Source organism: Pseudochaenichthys georgianus, chromosome 18 (genome assembly GCF_902827115.2).
Source record: "Pseudochaenichthys georgianus chromosome 18, fPseGeo1.2, whole genome shotgun sequence".
NCBI classification, from domain to species: domain Eukaryota; kingdom Metazoa; phylum Chordata; class Actinopteri; order Perciformes; family Channichthyidae; genus Pseudochaenichthys; species Pseudochaenichthys georgianus.
The window spans coordinates 24,274,147-24,297,747 of record NC_047520.1 but is presented as its reverse complement, the minus strand read 5'-3'; the positions used below and the strand labels follow the sequence as shown (position 1 = coordinate 24,297,747).

The 23,601-nt window shown below is 42.3% G+C and overlaps 1 protein-coding gene across 1 annotated transcript in view; it reads right to left on the bottom strand.

Annotated features, from left to right (window-relative positions):
- The window catches only part of LOC117463543 (voltage-dependent N-type calcium channel subunit alpha-1B-like), a 186,054-nt gene that overhangs the window by 86,636 nt on the left and 75,817 nt on the right, over positions 1–23,601 (bottom strand). The window contains 7 exon segments of the mRNA XM_071206520.1: positions 8,517–8,654; positions 8,785–8,797; positions 8,800–8,944; positions 9,216–9,312; positions 13,108–13,131; positions 19,399–19,410; positions 20,206–20,312. Of these exon segments, the coding sequence (XP_071062621.1) occupies positions 8,517–8,654; positions 8,785–8,797; positions 8,800–8,944; positions 9,216–9,312; positions 13,108–13,131; positions 19,399–19,410; positions 20,206–20,312 (536 nt within the window).

Below are 23,601 nucleotides of genomic sequence, written 5' to 3'. Positions count from 1 at the left end.
GTGAGTAGCTCAGATAGTTCCGACAGGAAGATGGCAGAGGCTGAGGCTTTGGGGGGCGATATATAAGAACAGCCTGGAGCTGTGCAGATCCAGATAGAGTGAAGGCAAGACATTCAAGTGAGGTGGTGTTGGGTACAGGAAGCTCTTTGATCGAGATGTCTGCCCTGTATATTACAGCCAGCCCACCGCCCCGACCAGTGGAGCGGGGCTTTTGGAGGTAGACATAGCAGGAGGTGTGGCTTGGTTGAGTAATAGGAAATCCTGTCCAGTTTTCCATGTTTCAGTTAAGCAGAGGAAGTGAAGTTTATGATCAATGATGATGATCAGAGGTGATTTTTTGTTTAGTGATCAAACATTCTGCAGCATGAATGTTTTATTGTTATTTGTAGTTGTTGAGGCAGAGGGGGTGAGTGGGCTGATGACGTTGATACAGCTGAGAGGTCTCAGATTACAGCTATGTACTTAGGGTGTGTTCTGATAACGTTGGCGAAGTGCGACGGACCGCCTTGTCTGTCTGTGTGGTGGGGATGTCATGGTCAGAGTTGACAATCTTGCAACGTGCAGCCCTATGCACATAGCGGGGACGGCGAAGAAGTCCATGTGATTGTATTGTAGTGAGGCAGGAGTGTTGTGGCAGACAAGATTCCACATTTGCAGAGCGGAGTATTTCCAGAGAGCCATGTCAGCAGCACGGGGGCAGCTAAATAGAGAAGCCAGCAGTGGCTAGCAGCGAAATGCTAACAAGAAACTGGGTAGCAGCTAAGTTGAGAGGACAGACTGGGGATGTGGAGAAAGAAATGGAGCTCCAGGTTGAAGAGGATGGCTGGTAGCTACGCAGGAGCTAGCGGCTGAACGGCAGCTAGCAGTGACAGCCGATCGTCAGCTAGCAGTGACAGCTGATCGTCGGAGAATGTTTAAGTGTAATAGGTACACAGTCGGTAGATCCAGACAGTTATGGTAGCTTTAGCACACTATTTGCAGTGGATTTGTGGTTGTTAGAACATAAAAACACGGGAAAAAAACAGCACAAAAAACAAGATTTTTTGGCTAAGAAGTGAAGCGGCGACAAACACGCCAGCGTCCTCACTCACGCAACACATACAGCTAACATTAGCATTGTTTCCATGAGCAGCAGGAGGAAGCTGTTCTAAACTAAAAATATTTGGCTTTAAAAATGAAATATTTTTAGAACTTTCAAATAATAATTAACCTGCAACTTGTCAAATAAAATAAAAGCACATCCCCTGTCACCATAGTAACTTATGCCTCGATGCAAATGGTGAAAGAGGACAAGGAGCTGCCGAGTGTAGCCGCTGAAGGTGGACTGACCTTTAACCGTGTAAAGCCCAAATATTAGATGTTGTTGTAGAGGCTCCCTCTGGAGCAGAAATAAAAGAGTTTTCAAATTGTTTACGTTTTGGTAAGTTTTTAGGGAAATGTTGTAATATTGCAACGTTGGCCTTAGGTGGGAGCAGAATTTTCTGTATTTCTACTCACATTGTCTGAATAAATATATTGAACAACTAACGGTTCATTTGCAGGATTGATTGCTTACTTAGCCCTGTATCAGTATATAGCATGAATAATAATCACACATCAGTCATATTTGTTATGAATAGTCATTTATTAAATATTAATACAATAGTAGTCCCAAAAACAGTTCCTGTCGTCAGAAAAGCACAGGCGGACGTCACACTTGCTGCATTGCGTGTTTGTGTACCTGCAAATGACATCCTCTGTGATTTCTGGACCAGAAAAAATCAGTATTGGGACTGATAAAACCTTTTTTCAGCCAGCGATACCTGTCACAGGGCTTGGTGTGTTTATTCAACACGTTCTCACTCCCAACCCGTCACAAGTTGACGGTCGGTCAGGGCCCCTCCCCATCTATTACGGACAGGGTACCCCTTGAGAGTCAGTTTTCAACGGGCAGGGCGTCCCATAGACCTTCATAGACCTCTCATAGCGTTGATAATAGACGACATGAGAACGCTCCCCGATGGTCGGTTGTTATTGTCAATATTAATATAATAATTATTTATTTTTTAATAGTTACACTCGATTTCGCTGATTTTCTTGTTGCCCCAGCTGGTTGATTTACAAACTCTTCAACTACAACCCTAATTATATTTGAAAACATTTTAGAAGGCCTCACGAAATACTTTAATGTAAGTTACAATGTAAATGTGAATGGATGTGTGTAATGTGGTGATTGACATTATTCACCCACGGATCTATGGGTTGGGGTATTGTTCCGCACGGACATTTTAGTTAACCGGACTTCCTGTTGATGTGCAATCTGAAAACATTTAAAAAAAAAAAATTATTCCGAGTTTGCTTGCTTTTCTCTTTGGAGGTCATCACATAACGGCATTGTAATACACGGTTCGGCTGTATTAAATATTACATATCTGCCGTAGTTCGCTATTTATAGAGCCCTGATGAGAAGACTTCTAGACAAACAGGAAGTACTGCAGCCGAAACTGAATATGTGACGTGGATCATAAATATATCACCAATTAAACAAAATCTTCAATTTCTCTTCACAATATAAGTCTCCTTGCCGTATCAATACTAATTCGGCTGACTTTTATATTTGATCCAATCGGTATATTGGTATATTTACACCATAACGGTGCACAGCTGATATACAGATGTAGCACCTCATTTCAGACTCCAGCTTACAGCTTCCTGCCTACGACCTGCCTAAGACCAGTATCAAGGAATGTTAAGCCCTCCCACTATTTGCCAAGAGGGCGTTGCCAGATTTTCAATTTCAGGTTTTAACCAGGAGATGGCGCTTCATTCACAAATACAGAAAGACAAGTTTCATGGACTTTCAGTTGTGTTTTGCAGAGCATTTGAACACATCAATATTTTAGATCAACTAAAGTATATCTAATCTTGTAATTCAATAATATATAGTCTTTATTATTAATTATCAATAATGGCCAGCGATTAGATGTGGCGCATTTATCATAGGTGATCAGAGCTAACTGCCTGCCGTCAGATTTCATTTAAAAAACAGATTTGATTTTAAGACTATTTGTGTGCTCATAAAGAATGATAAGAATAAGAATAATGTGTATTGAACTGGTTTAATTAATTAGTGAGTTTATTTAACACTAGAACCGCCAATCGGGTAAATTTGTGCAATGTAACTTTTTTTCAATAAAATATTAAAATCTCCCAGTCCGTGACTTTTCCTGAAAGTGTGTTATGTAAATTGCATTCTAATAGCGGGATTTGACGGTGTTAGGTAGGCCTATACAAAAACCTCTGGCGGTTCTAGTGTTAAGGTAATTAGGTACAGTAGAAGCCCTTTTTTATCATTAACAAATTTAGCAGTTGAACATAAAAGTCAACTAACTGAGGGTCACTTGCAATGACAGTGTTGTGTCTAACTGTAAGCTTGTCACTCAGAGTAACCTACAGTTAATTTAGCTGCTGGAGAAGAAAGATCAAGGGGGGGGGGGGGGGGAGAGAGCTGTGGTTGATGGGCCATTAGTTGTGTAAATACACAGCTGAGAGCTGCCGTTTCATTCAGACTGTTTAAAAAACGGTAACAACGGACTACTTTTCTTCGCGGATGCATGTACATTTAAATCAATACATACAACTATTTTTTAAATCAATAAAAAAATGTTCTAAATCCATAAAAGCATTTAAATTAATATTGGGAGTCATGTCGTTACTTTGTTGAGAATGTTGCCATGTAATAAGCGGGATAATTTGCAGCGACTTGTTCCTTATGGGGAAAATAAACCCCTTCATGCTGATCAAGATCCTTTCACTACGCGTTGGGATCCTGATCTGCCAACGAGGCTCCATTAAAATATAAATATTTTTAGTGAATTACTGAGTTTAGGCACGTTAATAACGTTTTAATTAAGTTGAATACAGTATATTCATATTTGTCAGTGATTTCATGTAAATTGTGTGTGTGTGTGTGTGTGTGTGTGTGTGTGTGTGTGTGTGTGTGTGTGTGTGTGTGTGTGTGTGTGTGTGTGTGTGTGTGTGTGTGTGTAGAGGTGTGTGTGGTTAAAACACTTTCATGAAGTGAAGGAGGTTTTCCTTCTATAAAACAGCTGTGGGCAGCAGTGAGTGTCACGGACATGAATTCATAGATCAAGGCAGACTGGTGCACACACTCTCCTGTCCTGCCAACACTGACATCTCCCCTAGAAGCTACATAAAGGTACGTGTTGTGATGTCTGTGTTTGCTTCCCCTGTCGCGAGTTCGGATCACTCAGTGATGATACTATATACCTAAATAATCTGTGGAACCTCAGCTTTAATCAGATATCTTGTATGTGCAGCTACGATAAGTAATAAGGGTACTTTTATCTTGAGTTCTGTGCCAATGTCCGTTAGCATTTTTCGCTAAGGGGTCATTTAGATGCTTCATATGAGACTTGTGTTTTGTTGTCAGATGGTTTGTATCGTCAGTTAGCTGAGATTATTCCCGTTAAACTGGTATAACACATTAATAGGTTCTTAAATATTAAGATCCCCTGAGACATAGTGTCGTGGAAAAAAAAACAGGGTGCCCGCCGGCGGGGACCTTGGGGTTTAACAGGTTAATTCATGTAATAAACACATCTCAGGTCAGTAACACTCAAAGCTATAATGTTAGTGTTGTTACACAGACACAGAGTATGATATCCGTGACATATGGATCTTAACAAAGTTCCGCTGTACATCCAGCGTACTGTATCTGACTTTATTTCACATGAGCTCCAGTGTGGAACCCCACTGCACCCCCTGGTGGATCAATGATCCATTGCAGCTGGCTTCATAATAATTATATTTATTTATCACGGGGGAGGTCTCAAGTCAAGCTGGAGGTTTTCCTTTGAGCGAGGGCAGATCCCGTGCCGGCCACGGCCCTCGCATTTCAAACTGTCTGAAATGAAGCGCTACATCTGTAAAGGGACACCTGGTGGTTAAAGCACGTTATTGAAATGTATTATTTGTATTATTAGATATTAATAGGAGACATAGACAGACAAACTAATAAGGCTTTATTTAAACATTAAAGAATACTTTAGGTTAAGGTCTTATTTTGAATAACAAAAAAGCTTTGGGGGTATAAATATTAAGCCTGACAAAGTACTAATATATTGCTTTCCTGCAATGTTAACTACTGTATGTTTAAGCACTTATTTTAACTGATATTATACATATGTATTATACTCTTATAAGATGTATGTAGATAGTATACGAAATGTGCAGAATATGACGGAGGTGGAGGTATACACACATATTATATATGGTATATGTTATATTATATGTTTTAAATGTGAGTGTTTCCTATCCCCTAAACCTCCAGGGATGTACACAGTTTAATGCAACTTCTTATTATTATGTATTATGGGAAATACGAAAACGTCTTTTAACAATTCCCAGCAGAGACGTGCCATAGAACATGTTGCGCAACACACAATAGCCAGCATGTGTAGTTCTGGGGACGGGGTGGGGGGGACAGGGACGGGGTGGACCATCTGCCGTGGTTCCATCCCATTTCAAAGTGCTGTTCGACACGTGGCATAACCCTCGGCGCACACTCTCCAATCACAGAGCTTGAGGACTATCACAGGGTTTGTCAAGCGAAGCGGAGAGAATACTTACTTCCGGGTTTAAAATTCTCTAAGGCAACTACAATGAGCTGCTCCGACCCTCGGTCCTGACGGACTCCAACTTGTGTTTATTAATCAAACAAATAAATAAACACAAGGATAACTATGTGTTATTGTTGAATAAATAACGAAAAAACGAGGAAACAATACAGATTTCAGTATTCTGAGCCCCTATTCTCCCCATAACTGAAGGCAATAAAAGTCAGACATTATTCAATTAAAATAAAGAAGTAAACACAATAAGTGTGGCTTGATATTGAGTAAGAAAAGTAAGTAAGTAAGTACAACTTTATTTATATAGCACCCTTCTCAACACGGATGTACAAAGTGCTTTACAGTACAGTACACAGGACACAATTCACAGTACAACTATAAAATGTAGAATAAAAGGCATAAAACGGCAGCAGGTAATACATAGGATAAAACATACGACAAAACACCAATAAAATAAAAAAATAAAAAACTCACCTCCTCCGACGACCCAAAGGCCTGTCGGAAGAGGTGGGTCTTTAACCGCCCCTTAAAAGTCTCTATTGAGACCCGGAGGAGAGCTGATTCTGTGGAGTGGTGTTTTCTGAAACCTGATTGGAATTTGTCATGAATTTTATTGTCATTCAGAAATGTATTGAGTTGATTAGCAACAACTTTTTCTAAAACTTTTGACACAAATGGGAGCTTTGAGATGGCCCTGTAATTATTCGGGAGGGAGGGATCTAGATTGGGTTTTTTGAGAAAAAGGTTGATAAACGCTGTGAGAATGGATCTGCGGAGAGCATTTCGCCGCGATCCCAACTCGTCTATTACCAACGTTCAGGGAGCTCTATGCAAGTCAATGGGACGCCCTGCCCGTTGAAAACTGACTCTCAAGGGGTACCCTGTCCGTAATAGAGTGACAGGGAGGGGCCCTGACCGTCCGTCAACATGTGACGGGTTGGGAGTGAGAACGTGTTGGTTTATTTGGTTGGGGCTTGATGTCCACATAATCAATGGCTGGGGGGTCATTGGGTTGTTTGTTTTCTTTGTCCACTTGTCAACAGGCCTCTTCTTCACTCATAGCAGTGTCACTGTCCTCTGATTCCATCTCAAAATTACTTTCTCCTTTTTGGATGGCATCACATCCTGCACACTGAATCGAGGACCTCTCTTTGCTGGTGGCATTCTGAAATGGAAAAATGAATGAATAAATATGTATTATATTGTAATAGATTACCTGAAGGAATAGATAGGGTGGTGGGACAAGTGTTCATCTGTCTGGCCTAGCCTATTATCATACTAAAAGGAATGCATGCACCCCCCCTTCCAGGTGTCCCGATGCAACAAGCATCTGAAACTTATTTACATTGTACACTTGAGTCACACAATACCTGGCTTAGCCTATTATCATTCAATTCAATTCAATTCAAAACCTTTATTTATCCAAGTAAAATCCCATTGAGATCAATGATCTCTTTTTCAAGGGAGACCTGCAGCAGTAGGTTCCACAAGAAGACTAAAAACATAAACAACAGAACAACAAAAGGACATCATACAGCAAAATGTACAGGGATTACAATTTACATATTTAACCACATGTACAGGTATCATAATAAAAGGAATACCTACACCGACACATGCAGGTAAACCAGTTCAACAAGTCACACAATGCTGTCTGGCTAATGATAACAGGCTAATTATCATACTAAAAGGGATACATCCAAGTGTCCCAACACTTCTCAGAAATAACTGTTTCTGCCAGAACCAGTTAAATGTATTTTTGTAGCTCATTAACTGATAAGATACAAGTAGAGTTTAAAATATTGCTACAGATATAATTTCACATACTGCTATCAGAAATAATGTATTAATTTATTCAGTTCAGGTCTTAATTCAACATCTTAACAGCGGACACATTTAGAACTTAGTTATAGTGAATTATCAAAGACATTATTATTATTCTATTAGTGTTTTATTTCCATATGTGAACATATAAGAAGGGCGATTTCCATGTGTAAGGTGCACATGCTATTTTGACTACCACACTGACCCAGGTATGTAATATTGCAACAAAGACATAAGCTGCTCAAAATCAAATTTGATGAATGTATTCCACAAAAACTAAATATGTACAGTACATGTTCTAGACATTGTAATAATCACAAAAACAATTTTTTGAGGCATTTTACTCACTTGAATCTGAAAAATCCAGTCCAATAAAACAAAGAGATGTTGCTCGTTTGAAGATTCGGAAGTTGTGTGAGTGTATGGCCAGAGGGCAGGACCTACATAATGGCAGCCCACTGCTCCTAACACTAGGATGGGTCAAATGCAGAGAAACCGTTTCGTTACATAGTACCTGTACTACGTAATGACAATAAGTTGAATCTTCAATAAACACATTTAATACCCAATAGGTATTAAATGTGTTTTTTTTTAGGCTGAACAAAAGGACCTTTTGACTATGTAAATGTAGTCTTCTAAAAAAGCAAAAAATATTCTGACTTTTTTAGGATAGCTTAAAGTAATGTTGGAAAATTACAACCGGGGGCCTTACAGGGTTAAACGGCAATATGTAAGATATGTCCAGAATTAAAGTTAAAATATTCACAAAATAAATTAACATTATCAACATGTGAAGAGGTTACAGTTTTACGAAATAGACGTCTATGTATTGTGGTCTAGAGAAGTCTACTGGATTTAACATGCTACCCCGTCCTGTGTGTAACACCACGTGTCCTCTAGAGGCGACAGCGAGTCTCTGTAGAGCCAGTCTGCCCTCAGTCCAGAGGGAAAAGAAGAACAGCTTGCCAGTAACCAATTTTTTTGTATTGAATCAAAAGTGGCAGACACGAGTAAACAACGAGAAGAGGGTTAGGGTTAGATAATCTGAGCTGCACCTACGTTGGCCAGCCGTCCCCAGTGGAGACAGTGAAGAGGGTCAGGAAGGCCCACAGCACATTGTCATAATGGAACTCGTACTTCCTCCACTCCCTGGGCATCGCCACCACCTCCTCTGTGTCATAGTCCAGGAACTGTCCTCTGGAAGACATAAAGTCATAAATAACGCTGAGTGGGGTTAGTAAGGAACAGGGTCAGCACACATGCTACAATGTTGACAATTCCAATGTTTCTGAGATAAGGAATGAGGAGGAGGGGATTGTAGACCGACTTGCAGTCTTTCCCAGGCCCTTGGACTCGTCTGTGCAGAAGAAGAATTTCCCTTTGAACAGTTGAACTGCGATGACGGCAAAGATGAACATGAAGAGGATGTAAACAATGAGGATGTTCAGAACGTTCTTCAAAGAATTGACTACACAGTCGAACACCGCCTGAGGACACACAGAAGCAAACACACTATTTGATTAGGAGATAAGGTCGAACATCATTTCTGAATATACAGGACTTTCTCATTATTATTATTATTATATACATCCATTGTTGTGCAGGCACTGCTACTCTGTTGTTTGCCTTTCACACAATTGTCTCCTCTTTGCTAAGAACAGCAGCAGCTTGCTGTAGACAAAATGCCTTCTCTTTATCAAAGCCCTGCTAACCCGGTTAAAATATCAAAATAAACCAAAGTCAGCACTGCAGCAGAACCTTGAGTTTCGGCAGACGTTTGATGGTCTTGAGAGGCCTGAGCACTCGGAGAACTCTCAGTGACTTGATGGTGCTGATGTCTTTTCCTTTGGTCCCCCTGTGGAAGGAAAACACAGTTATACAAACAACAACTTTAACATTATGTGTACTCTTTATTTAGTTTGCAGTGACGGAAGGACTAGCCTCAGTTTGTTTCTAGGCCGTTGTGTAAGAGAAGACTTTAAAAACCTGAATGAGACTGTTTGATGGTGTCTCCCAAACAAAACAAGAAATGAAAGGTGAGGTTAAAATATATTACTATATTCACTTGAATGAATATTAGAGGAAAGACATCTTAAAGACACGCTGTGTAGCATGTGTGATTTGTTGTCACATTTTTCCTGAGCAGTACACACTTAACAATACAGACCTCACACACAAATTAAATGGAAACTGAACAATCTGGTGCCACTAAATGTTTTTAAAGCTTGGTTGGATGCTAGTCAATCGGAAGCTATTGGTACCTGTTTATTTGGATAATTATGTAAATGATGCTGTATGATGTCCTTTTGTTGTTTTATTTATGTTTTTATTTTTCATGTGGAACTACTTGAGCAGGTCTTGCTTGAAAAATAGATCAATGATCTCAATGGGATTTATCTGTATAAATAAAGGTTTGAAATGAAATGAAATCCCACCTCACAGGTGTGGCATATCAAGATGCTGATTAGACAGGCTGGCCACAATAAAAGGTCACTCTGAAACGTGCAGTTTTGCTTTATTGGGGGGGTCCGAAAACCAGTCAGTATCTGGTGTGACCACTAGGGGTGTAACGGTATCCGTATTCGTCCCTTACCGTCACGGTTCGGACGTCACGGTTCGGATGTCACGGTTCGGACGTCACGGTTCGGCACATGCAGTCACACGACAAAAAGTCTGTCATTCAGGGCAGTATCCATTACACTATTTATAATCCAGGGGGCGGTACTGCGCCTAAAAGCTGTTTGCCAGCCGTCCTTAAACAACAAATGAAGAACAAGAAGAAACACAACAACAAAACGAACAAAATACAAGAAGAAGAAAAGTTAGTATGGCGATTTTAGATAACACACAGGAGCTAGAACCCACCTGCTTCTTTTAAATCAGCTGTGTGGGAACATTTCGGGTTCCCTGTGGACTACAATAACGATGGAGTGCGAGTGGTGGATCGGACGAGGACGGTGTGTCGGCGTTGTTAGACAGCGGTGCGGTATGCTAATGGAACGCCAAACATGCTAAATCATATCAGAAGGCATCACCCAGATTTGCCAATCACCGGAGCCCGGCAGAAGACAACAGCAGTTCAACAGCTGATCCCCGCTGTTTAAACCAATAGACATGAAAGTGGTGAGAACAAAATAAATAACAGAAGCTTTTGGCATATGTTTTTCAACGACTATGCGCTCTGGAAACACTTTCTTATTATTTATGATGTAATATTTTCAAGACATTCTTTTTAGTTTTACAGCTTGATGAAACCTTTTTGTTTGACATCAGCCATTATAGATAATATGGCCATCTGAGTGTTTGTGGTTTGTTTTTAACTGTTTAATACAGTTAATTATTCAAATTGTGTCAGAGTTCCTTATTTTTAAACAGAAACTTGCACTACAGTTCAAACATAAATAACAACAAACCTGTAATTATGCATTTGGGACTTGTTTTTGCTTTTTCTTGTTATACCGAACCCGTACTGTGACCCCCAAACCGAGGTACGAACCGAACCGTGACTTCTGTGAACCGTTACACCCCTAGTGACCACCATTTGCCTCACGCAGTGCAACACATCTCCTTCGCATAGAGTTGATCAGGTTGTTGATTGTGGCCTGTGGAATGTTGGTCCACTCCTCTTCAATGGCTGTGCCAAGTTGCTGGATATTGGCAGGAACTGGAACACGCTGTCGTATACGCCGATCCAGAGCATCCCAAACATGCTCAATGGGTGACATGTCCGGTGAGTATGCTGGCCATGCAAGAACTGGGATGTGTTCAGCCTCCAGGAATTGTGTACAGATCCTTGCAACATCATGCTGCAACATTATCATGCTGCAACATGAGGTGATGGTCGTGGATGAATGGCACAACAATGGGCCTCAGGATCTCCTCACGGTATCTCTGTGCATTCACAATGCCATCAATAAAATGCACCTGTGTTCGTCGTCCATAACATACGCCTGCCCATACCATAACCCCACCACCACCATGGGCCACTCGATTCACAACATTACCCTAACCCTAACCCTCACACCAGATACTGACTGGTTTTCGGACCCCCCCAGACCCCCCCAATAAAGCAAAACTGCACGTTTCAGAGTGGCCTTTTATTGTGGCCAGCCTGTGCAATAATCATGCTGTCTAATCAGCATCTTGATATGCCACACCTGTGAGGTGGGATGGATTATCTCGGCAAAGGAGAAGTGCTCACTCTCACGGATTTTTTCAGATTCGTGAACAATATTTGAGAGAAATGGTTATTTTTTGTGTATAGAAAATGTTTTAGATCTTTGAGTTAATCTCATGAAAAATGGGAGAAAAAACAAAAGTGTTGCATTTATATTTTTGTTCAGTGTATGTTAACCTTTTCTCCCTACGGAGAAGCTCACAGTGCCACTTTTTACTGTAAAGACTTTCTGTTGTACTTTGTTTTTCGAGTCGTGCTTTTGGGTTCATACTGGTTTGCCTAGCCGTGACACTATCAAAATGACGATACAATTGAGTTTGAGCTTCTTCACTGAGACATTTTTCTTTAACCAAAATGAAATATTTCTTGGCTGAGATTGCATTGGCAGCATGCAGTTAGTCTTCCAGCTGCTCCTGGAGGATCCGTAGGCATTCCCAAGCCAGATTAAATATATTATCCTTCTTGCATGGTATAAATCTAACCTAGGGTCTCCGACCAGTTGGACGTGACTGAAACGTATCACACGTATCACATGCTTGAACTACCTCAACTCTTCCTTACACATAAAGGAGCAGCTGCACCACTCTGAGATCCCTTCAGATACCCTTACCCTCAAACAGCCTGACATCTGTTTGATGTTGTGATGGAGCTTCTTTCTTGTCATTTATCCTTATGACATCCCTTTACTCCATCACAACCACATGCATCAACTTCCATGCTCTGATGCACATAGGTCAGTTAGACCAGACACTAACAGATAGTTTGAGATTAGTTTGAGTCAGATCATGATGCAAGATTGGACTCCTTACATGAAACATTTGACAAAAGACAGACACTTGAAGGTGACTGAAGGTTCAAATGATAAGGACATCTAGCTCAGATGAGATACTTTTGTTGAATGAACAAATCAGTTTTATAACGTTTTCAATACTGCTCTATGGTTACCTTCATTAGCATGCATGTGTTAGTCAGCAATCCAATTGCATTACAAAATAAGTATGTGTAAGATGTGTATAAAGTCTGCCTTTATTCTCATATGTCAAATGACTTTACTTGGGCAAGCCACCCAGGTATATTAAGCAATGTTATCCATTAATGAGAATGATGCCATGATGAGCAGTTCAAACTTGTGTTCAACGTTGGACCAAAAAAACTGTAGATATCAATTCTAAGTTGGAAAAGGAGACTGTTTCACTGTTTAATCTTTAGTTTAACATAAGACCTTAGGCAACAAGTTCATAACATGACCTTCTCTGTGTGGCTGTGATGCTTCATTATCAGTCAGTGTGGCAGCAGTGGTAGTACTGAAGGCTAGTCACACTCTTAAACATCAGGTTACACTTCCTCTTAGGCGTTTCTCATTCAACAATTATAACACACAAATACATTGATGGATTCAGGGAAAAGGGTAGGGAATGGGTACAGGATGGGTGTGGGGTGGGGCGTGTCAGGGTGGAAAGGGAGGTTCCCCACCTGGTAACACCTTGTTGCGATCTACTTGGGGGAAAACAGTGGTAAAACAAGGTACAGCACATTTATGGATGTTTCACACACACAAACAGAATAAAGCATATGTTTGCATCAAATTACAACACCATACTTACTGATAAAAACATCAAATTTTAAATGTTTAAGTTGCTAGCAGACAACTGAGTGGATAAATCCCAGTCAACAAATTAACATTGCAACACAAATCAAAGCTGTGATTATGGAACTTCTGTTCTCTTATCTGCATGCTGATACAATGTCCGTAACCAAATCCTAAATTATTTATACTAAAAAGTGATCCTTGAACGCCTGGTTATAACTAGCATCTGAAGTTGATAATAATAAGTAGCAGTAGTGCAGTTTGCAGCAGCAAATGTGATTCCAGTGAGAGGATGATTTACAGATTGGGTTCTGATGTGATGTGATTCTCTGTCCGTCACACAGGCAGCGGGACAAATAGACTGCAGGAAGAGTGAGCTGCAGGAACATGCATGATGAGTGATTGACAGCTGTCTATCAAATACTGTCAAAACAGCCTGTGAGAATCATTTGAGTTTGATTTAACCTGCTGGAGATGTGTGACGTAATGTATTAAAACATAATAGCTACGGAGCTACGTTTAATATGAATTCCAAAAATAGTGTTAATACAGAATTATTAATACAATTAAAATAAGAACCATTCAATACATTTGTTTAAGTAGTTTAAAACACTAGGCCCGTTAATACAAAATTATATTTCATCCTGCATAATTTCACAATCTGAAAGATAACGGCAGGTCAATTTCATCAATTAAGAATGCACTTATCATAACAAGTTCGTTTTGTGATTGGTTGAATTTCCCCCTCCCCCTTTTAGTTAGTTACTGTTGCCATCCCTGTTAAACTCACCTAGTACTTTTCAAATATTTTATCTCTGTAAAATTCCAAAAACTACTGTTGGTTAATAATATGCTCACTTTTGACCTTTAAAGAAGATTTCTACGGAGCCTTGACTTACTCTATTACCTCATTCACACCAACGGTGTTATATCTCTCACAGGCTCCGCCCTCTACTGGACTCTATGGGTACTACCTTACCCTGCAAGCATTCTCCCACTGAGACTTCTATAGACGTAGCCGGCCTTGGGCGGGCCTAACTGAATGCGTGCGCATCACACCGTATAAAAGGAGGCCTCGCCTCCTGACTATCATCCTTTTCTCTTCAGCAGCGGAAGTGATTCCACGAGAGACTGAGACGTTTGAAAGAAGAAGAAAGAGTTATCATACCTCCAGGGAGTCGCCACTGCTAGAGACCCGGGGCTGTCCTTCGTGCCCTGGCTGAAATAGCGGGCGCCGATCCCCACCACCTTTGCTTCGAGTGTTTGGGGAACCAGGATATGGCCGAGGCGGTGCCATTCACGTTCGCCATTCACGTTCCCCATTCCTTCCGGGTCTGGCGTCCATGGAAGTCCACCGCCCAGGGCTGTACTCTCCCTGGGTGATGATCGTGGCGGCGGGTGTGTGGGCTACTCACTCATTGCTAGAGATGCCCCCACCTCACCAGGTCAGAGCGATTATTGGGCCGCAAGGCCGAATAAGTAGCTTGATCCACGGGCCTTGCCCCAGGCCCGGTTCCCCCGGGGACCGGTGCTCAGTGGCTTCACATGATATTGGGTCGACCCTACTTCATCACAGGCCGCCGCCGCTGCCCGCCGTGTGATGTCCCTGGGATATCACGCCGCGTGGCACTTTCCAAAGAGGACTGTGTTGATCTCCTGGGAGCCCCCGTGTTTACGGAAGGGCTCTTTGGATCGATCTCCTTGCTCACGGGATGAGGAGTAGTCGCAGCGTGGCTGCTTCTTGCCCATCCCCAGAGGAAGAAACACTGTCCTACACTCCCCGCCCCTGCTGTAAACCCCAGCATAAAGAGCCAGCAGGTGGGCGTGTGCACGTGAGTGGAATAAACCGAGTGCTGTCAAAGCACTGTGCGGGTTCAAGAGACGCTATTGCCGGCGTGCTGTTGTCAGAAAACACACCTTGCCTGGTATAATAGCTCCGATTAATGCATTTCACCATTGCAATGGAAAATATAGCATTAATACGTGGGCGTGCGGCCCTCGTGAGAGTGGCCGCGGTGCATTCAGGGACCCCCGCAGTAGAACGGTGGTTCTAAACTCTAGTTCTGGAGTGAGGTGTGTGTGTGGGGAAAATGCATTCAGTAAAGACTATTGCATTTATCCCAGAGTAAGAGTCATTTCTCTCCACCATTCCACTTTTCCCCATAATGTCCATTTCAAAGAGACGGTATTGTGACAGCGCGCGCGGCCCCCCTCTCCCGAGGGCGGGCCACGGTGCGTTCAAAGACCTCAGTAGAGAGGTGAGACGAAGGGAGAGGTGCCGGCACGAAGATCCCGTGCCCGTGGCGCCCTCCACCTCTTCGGCCAACCCCGTGGAACCGGCGTGCCGGCACTCACGGAGACGGGTTTTCCGTCTTTACGGATCTGACTGGCGGGGGGAGAAAATCTCTCCACCCGGGACGAGGGGGCGAATCCCGCCTCCTCCCCGTATAATGCACAGATCACTACGTTTTCTAATAAGAATGAGGTTGATCTGTATCCAAATCTGAGTGTCTTTTGTTTCCACAATGCTACACTTATTGTTTCCACAAGGCTCTGGTGCAGAAACAGGCTACGTCTGTTGTGCACCCTCAGCACAGAGAAAAGGGTCTTTATTCCATGTACTTCCTGGTTCTCAGGAAGACAGGGGAATTCAGACCTATGCTAGATCTCAGCAGCCTGAATCGCCACATTTCCTGCAGGAAATGTTGCATGTTAACTATGAAACAGTTACTGGGTTACTGTGCAGCCAGGTGATTGGTTCACCACCATCGACCTGAAAGATGTGTACTTTCAAGTAGAAATTGCTCCAGAGCACAGAAAGTGTCTGCGTTTTGCCTTCCAGGGGATAGCCTACGAGTTCAACAGGCTGCCGTTCGGCTATTCCCTATCCCCACGCACATTCAGCAAATGTGTGGCCACAGCGCTTCAACCGCGACATGAGTTTTCTTTTACTAGACGACATCATAGTCATGGCTGGGTCCCGGGAACAGGCAATGTTTTGCACAGCACAATTGATCACACACCTAACCAGATTAGGCTTTACGATCTATTGAAAAAAGAGCACCCCCATACCTCACCAACAGGCGTTGTAGTTGGGAGTGGTGCTCGATGCAGGCGCGCTACACGCCACCCTGTCAGAGAGCAGAAGTGCGTCTCTTCTCCGGGCGGTGCACAGGCTGCGACAGGGGGCAACAGTGACAGCTTTAACTGTCATGCAGACTTTGAGTCTCATGGCGGCTGCTCACATTGTGGTCCCGCTGGGGTTACTGCATATGCGCCGCCTGCAGAGGTGGTTCTCCAGCCTGCGTTTGGATCCCAAGAGGCACAAACAGCGGCTGATGACCATCCCCCCCCCCCTCAGTGGAGGGCAACCTCCGGTTTTGGGGGTCCCCGGATCACCTCCGGAGGGGGTCTCCACTGGGACGGGTGACCTCCTACATCACAGTTGGCATCTGACCCCCTCCCCGGATGTAATGCGCCTTCGCTGTTCTCGGGCCCACTGAGGGTCCCGGGATGGGCGAGGGGCACGCTGGGCCCTTACAGGGCTCTCGGCAGGAGGAGAGCAGCCCTCCACATTTTAAGTCTACACACTCTGCACGGGGTCAGTATTTGAGTGTGGGGCATGGGCTCTGGCGCTCTTTATCCTTAGGGATTCAGGGAGGCAGGCGTGTAGTAAGCCCATTCGGGGCCGAGGGGGCTCTCCCCATCCGTCTATGGGCGGCCTTCTGCGAGGTAAGCGCGGCAGGGTGTGCTCTGTCAGCCGCAGCCTAGACTTTTCCACGGTCACAACCGGGTTAAAGGGGGGGGGGGCAGCAGCTGCTGACCAGAAAAGCCGGTCAGGGGCAGTAGGGTGGAATGTTGTTGTTGGACGACAGTGCGCGTATACATCGGGGCTCCACCCACTGTACCCATAGAGTCCAGTAGAGGGCGGAGCCTGTGAGAGATATAACGTTGGGTTACGTATTGTAACCCTTGTAATTATTAGCACAGGCGGAGCCCTCTACTCAGGGCATTGTCTGTCCTATTCCGCTCGCTGAAGAGAGTTGTAGGATGATAGTCAGGAGGCGAGGCCTCCTTTTATACGATGTGATGCGCGCAAATTCAGGTTGGCCCGCCCAAGGCCAGCTACGTCTATAGAAGTCTCAGTGGGAGAATGCTCGCAGGGTAAGGTAGTACCCATAGAGTCCAGTAGAGGGCGGAGCCTGTGCTAATATAACAAGGGTTCGGTTCGGAGCTGGAGCCGGTTCGGAGCTGGAGCTTGAATAAGGCCCTTAAACCCCAAACAAACACATTGTATTATATTATTCATATATTAACATTATATAAGTGGCATACAAACTTAAAAGGACAATTATATAATTTATAAATGATTTCTGGGACAATATAACGTCAATGTAGGTTTCATTACAGTTACTAAGTTACTGATGTTGATTGTAAGCTATTTAGCATTTAGTTCATAATATCTATCCATGTCATATTGAACATTGTGTTTCCACATTAAACAGGTGGTCAGTCACTGAGAGGTGGTCAGTCACTGAGAGGTGGTCTCACACAGCACAGGTGTGGATGGACCACACACGCACACTCTCTACTACTGCTTCAGACAGATACAGGTTATAGGGGCTAGTTGCCAGCTCATAGAGTCACATTGTGAACCCGGAAATGTTGAGTACACCAACGTTTTTTGTTACAAATGTATTGTTCGCGTCCCCAGCACATAGAAACTGCTGGATGCTAATTTGCATATATTGGGCAATTTGCACAGTTAGCCTAAAGTTAGCCATTAGTTAGCATTTATTAGCATATGCAGACACTAGTTAAAAAAGGGCAGACAATTTAGCAGTGGGGCAGACAATTTAGCAGTGGTTTTGGGGGCTATTTAGGATGGATGCTGAATCAATTTCTGACATTTTCAGAATCAAAAATGGCAGTTTGAACCAGAAAGTGGCCATATTTGTACTCCCAGAGGACTGATTTTGAGGTTTGGGTTAATTTAAAAGTTTTAGGGGACACAAAAAAAACAGATTCAATATCCTCAATATGCCTTAAAGAAAACAGGAAATCGGCCAAGAATTTGTTTAGCTATTATCTGCATGCTAATTAATGCTTATTGATGCCAATTGCCCAGCATATGCAAGCTAGTATAGCAGTTTCTATGTTCTGGGGACCCGTGCTATACATTTCTATCATAACACTTTAGGGTACTCAACATTTCCAGGTTCACACTACTGGCAAGTAGACAATAGTGTGTAGAGCAAACTGCATGTAAATGGAAATGATGTGACAGTATGGTCATCATACATGTACTTCTGTTGATGTAGTGCATGCTTGGATTACAGAGACGTTCCCTGAGGATACTCATGCAGCTGCTTGTGTGAGCTCATGGTGGAGAAGCTGAGATTGATGGTATCATTACATTCTGAGTAGAGCTGTGGCAAGGCAAGTGCTGATGAATACACCTCCATCGGAGGGAGATGGTGATGATGCCCCTCTTTAGCAGAGGACCACAGAGGGTCACAACAGTGATATCTCATGGTGACAGGATGGGAGTGTGTCTCACACACACAACTGCAAAAACACCCAGCAATTTCACTTCATATACTGAATGTCTTACAATCTGTTTGGGGAAGAATACAACTTCACAGCTGATGGTGATGCATCTGGAAACTAAAGCTGACTTTGCTCTTTGGCTCCATCTACAATCACACTTTAGCACTCATAACATTGAAAGAAACCCAGCGTTAGTGGGAGGACTTTCTACTGACAGAAGTCTGGACCAGCATTACATGCAGCTGTGTGTGTTGTGTTCTGAAAAAACATGGCATGGTTCAATTCAGGGAATGCTGGAAATCCCAGAAGAACAAGTCTCAATCCCTAGTTCCTATTAACAGGAAAATATTCTGAAATTATATTTTGACTACATAAAGCATAATTGTCAAATATAACTTGAGGAAGATTAGAAAGAGTGGTTTACTAAATAAGTTACCTCAATAAAATCAATATCACCAAAAATACGTTTAAGAATTTTCCATGAAAAATGTCCAAGAGTAAGACTGAATATGGGAGGAAATTACTTGTTTTGGCAATGTGATTGTGCGTATGTATGTTTCTCTCACATACATACACACATATAATGACAAATACAGGCACGATGAGAGAGGTAGAGGAGGCATTACCCCATGAAGCTCCTTCAAAACGACAGTGCGCAGAAATAGGGAGAGGATCATGTCAATAAACACAAACAAACACACACACACACACACACACACACACACACACACACACACACACACACACACACACACACACACACACACACACACACACACACACGCGCGCACACACACACACACACACACACACACACACACACACACACACACACACACACACACACACACACACACACACACACACACACACACACACACACACACACACACACTTCTTGCTCATCCAGGATTTGTATTTGTTTGTATGCTTCTTGTTTAGTGTTTATTAGATTTATACTAAGATAGACAGCTTACAGTATGTATAATAGCAGTTTAATCCCTATGATAATGTCCAAGCATACACAAATCCTTGAACAAGGATTTTATTCTGTTTTATACACATTTAAAATGGCATGACATGATATTGTAAAATTAAAGAATAAAGATATTTAACAATAATATTAATATAAGTGTTTATAATGGTTGAAATAACAGTTTCAGGTATATGAATTACCGACACAGCTCTACACTTTGATCCTTGTGTGTACACATCACTACATTAACATTCGCATAATGCTGTGTCATCCAACCTGGGAAGAGGCCCACATAAAGTTTGGGTTCACTGAGAACTGGTTCCAGTTACAGAGCCCTCATTTCTAAATGAAGTTTAGTAATATATAGCAAGTCTGGTATAGCAGATATCAACATTAACTATTTACAAACTGTACACATTTACCTTTAGAACAAAAAGGTACGAGACATTGAACTTACGAAAATGCAAAAGCCACCAGCGCCCCACTGACCACTATGAAGTCCAGAATGTTCCACAGGTCCCTGAAGTAGGCTCCAGGATGAAGCAACAGGCCAAGGTCCACCATCTAAATCAAACATATATATTATATGTATAAATAATGTATGTATATAACACATTTTAATGGTTAATGACATACTTTCAGTGAATAATGAGGAATAAGCAACTTCAGTCAGATACTCAGATGTTGACTTTATGTCAGGGTCCCTGTCGTCACTTTCCAACACAAGGGGGGGCCCTTTAGCGTCGAGTTTCAACTATCAGGGCGTCCCATTGACTTGCATAGAGCTCCCTGAACGTTGGTAATAGACGAGTTGGGATTGCGGCGAAATGCTCTCCGCAGATCCATTCTCACAGCGTTTACCAACCTTTTTCTAACTCAATATCAAGCCACAATTATTGTTTTTACTTCTTTATTTTAATTGAATAATGTCGGACTTTTGTTGCCATCAGTTAGGGGGAGAATAGGGGCTCAGAAAACTGAAATCTGTATTGTTTCATCGTTTTTTCCTTCTAATTTCGTATTATTTTCTAAACCACACACTTTTATTTACTCAACAATAAGACACAATTATCCTTGAGTTTATTTATTTGTTTGATTGTATAATGTCGGACTTTTGGAGTCCGTCAGGACCGAGGGTCAGAGCAGCTCATAGTAGTTGCTTGAGAGAATTTTACACCCGGAAGTAAGTATTCTCTCTGCTTTGCTTGAAAAACCCTGTGATTAGTCCTCAAGCTCTGTGATTTGATGTTTGAGTGGCAATGCGCAGAGGGTTACGCCGAGTGTCAAACAGCACTTTAAAATGGGATGGAACCACGGCAGACTATCCAAAACTAGATTTGAATGGGTCCACCCCGTCCCCAGAACTACACATTCTGGCTATTGTGTGTTTCGCAACATGTTCTCTATCTATGGCACGTCTCTACTGAGAATTGTAGTTTTAAAAGACATTTTCATATTTCCCATAATAAGAAGTTGCCAGTATTAAACTGTGTACATCCCTGGAGGTTTAGGGGATGGGAAACACTCAAATGTAAAACATATAATGAATAAATGGGTGAAAATTGCTTGTGTCTGTAATGGGCAGCATTAATATATACCCACATGCCAGCTAAGGTCAGAATAGCTTTATTTAACAGCTGGTCTTATGTCTGTGACCCCTCCTGTTGTTAATTGATAAGCCTGAAACATGCACTTGTCAAGGTTCAGAGGCACATTTTGCAAATATGGCAGTAGCCATCGATCATCTTAACATTACATTACATTGCATTTAGCTGAAGATAAGATATACTTTATTGATCCCAAGTTGGAAACATTTGCGTTACATCAGCATGTGTAACAGTTGTAAATATGCAGTGGTGTTTATTTGTAAATCATTTCGTATAAACAAACAAATTCTGTGTTTTATATTTAATAATTCTGTGTTCTTTATTTATTGAATGTTCAATACCTGACAAGGTCGGAGATGAAAAACTTGGGTCGCAGGTTCCTCAACAGTGCATTACAAGACATCTATCGATATGTGTGTACAGGGCCGTATCCAGGATTTCCTAAATACAGAGGTCCACACATGCTAGGGGGGTTCGGGGGATACCCCCCTGAGATTTTTGGGATTTTCATGATCTAGTTAGGTGCTTTTTAAGTCCTGTGGGGATTGGATAATATATAATATATAATATATTGATAATATATTGATTTCAAACCATGTCAGTGGGCTGCAGCATAAATTATTTTTGAAAGTGTAATACATAAGAATCAGTTGATTGTTACTATTAATGATCTGCACATGCAGAAGAGGCTAACATGATCACAAAACATTGTCAACATTCATTTTCCATGTCTCTCTCCTTTCCATGTGTTCAATCTCTCCCTCGTTGTTAACTTAACGCCGAGGCTCCTTCAGCTTCTTAAACGGACGCAAAGAGCTTTCAACTGATTGCAATGTATTCCCATCGGCGGCGGTATTTGACGCTCAGGGAAGCACTGCATCCAGCTCTTAAAGGCAATGTGAGCGTCCATTCCCATTGGATAACGGATAATTGTACACCCGGAGGTAAGTATTCTCCTTACTGTTGATTGATTTGATAGTGATATCTCCGCTACTCATCAACTCAAAAACACCAGATTACCTTTGTTAATTAAATGACATTGATAGGTTTAAATTGTGTACAATGCTTTTGTGTTTTTCCCCTTCAATTCTGAGAAACAACTTGTTTTCTCTGAAATGTGGAGTACCAAAGAGACTACACTACCCACAATCCCCAGCTATGGTTGTGACGACGCCTGTCCGCTTTGAAAAATCTCGTGATAAGTCAACAAGCTCTGTGATTGGATGAAACATAAATTCATACAAAAAAAGTCTATCCCTTCCTCCTAAAAATGATGTTCCCACAGAACTAAACTGCATTCTACGGATCCCCCTAGGGGACATGGAGCAGAAAACAAAAAATGTTTTGCGAGACCCTGTTGCAGTTTGTAGACGGACCCTAAGCACTCCTCTCCCTCCTCAAGCTGCAGATTGTGACCAATTCTTGATGTTTAGCTCGGATGACGGGCGCGTATCGAACTGTTCTGATAAAAACGACTCTGTAGCTCGTTGTCTACCTTGCTATGATTTTAAAGTAATGTTGTTTGTATTTTTACAACGTTATGTTCATGAGTTATTGATCCGCGAAATTTGAATCTGTCAATAGGCTTGTTTGAGACAAGCGAGACCTGCGCAGTTGCGATCAACGTCTTGCTAGTGCGTTGCATGATGGTTAGTCATTTTGTCCGACTTGCTCTGGAGGCTCGCCTACATGAGACGTTGAAATCTCGCGGGACAAAGACGCCCGCAGCCTTGAGAGCGAGGCGGCGCAGTTTAAGGACATGTCGGCCAGTTTAAGGACATGTCGGCCAGGGGTGTAGAGCTATATGTTTATTTTATTAGCTTTTCTTTTTAATGACTGATTTTAAATGCCATTTTCTTAATGTCTTTCATTTTTTTGTAAAGCACTTTGAATTGCCTTGTGTTGAAAAGTGCTATATAATTAAACTTGCCTTGCCTTTGTTTAAGTACCGGATTGGCAAAACAGGAGAGTAAACTGCCTTGATCTATGAATTCATGTCCGGGACGGTATCTGCTGCCCGCAGCTGTTTTATAGAAGGAAAACCTCCTTCACTTCATGAAATGGCTGCAGGCAACATCGGGAGGCAGCGGGACGTGTAACTCCGCCTCTGAGAAGTGCAGCACCAGCGCGCCGAGAGCTGTGCCTTTTTACGCACCGCCTTCGCTGTGTTTACCTTCATCAGAACAGCGAGTGACTGCAGGCTGCTACGTGTTAACCACACACACCTCTACACACATCGAACTGCC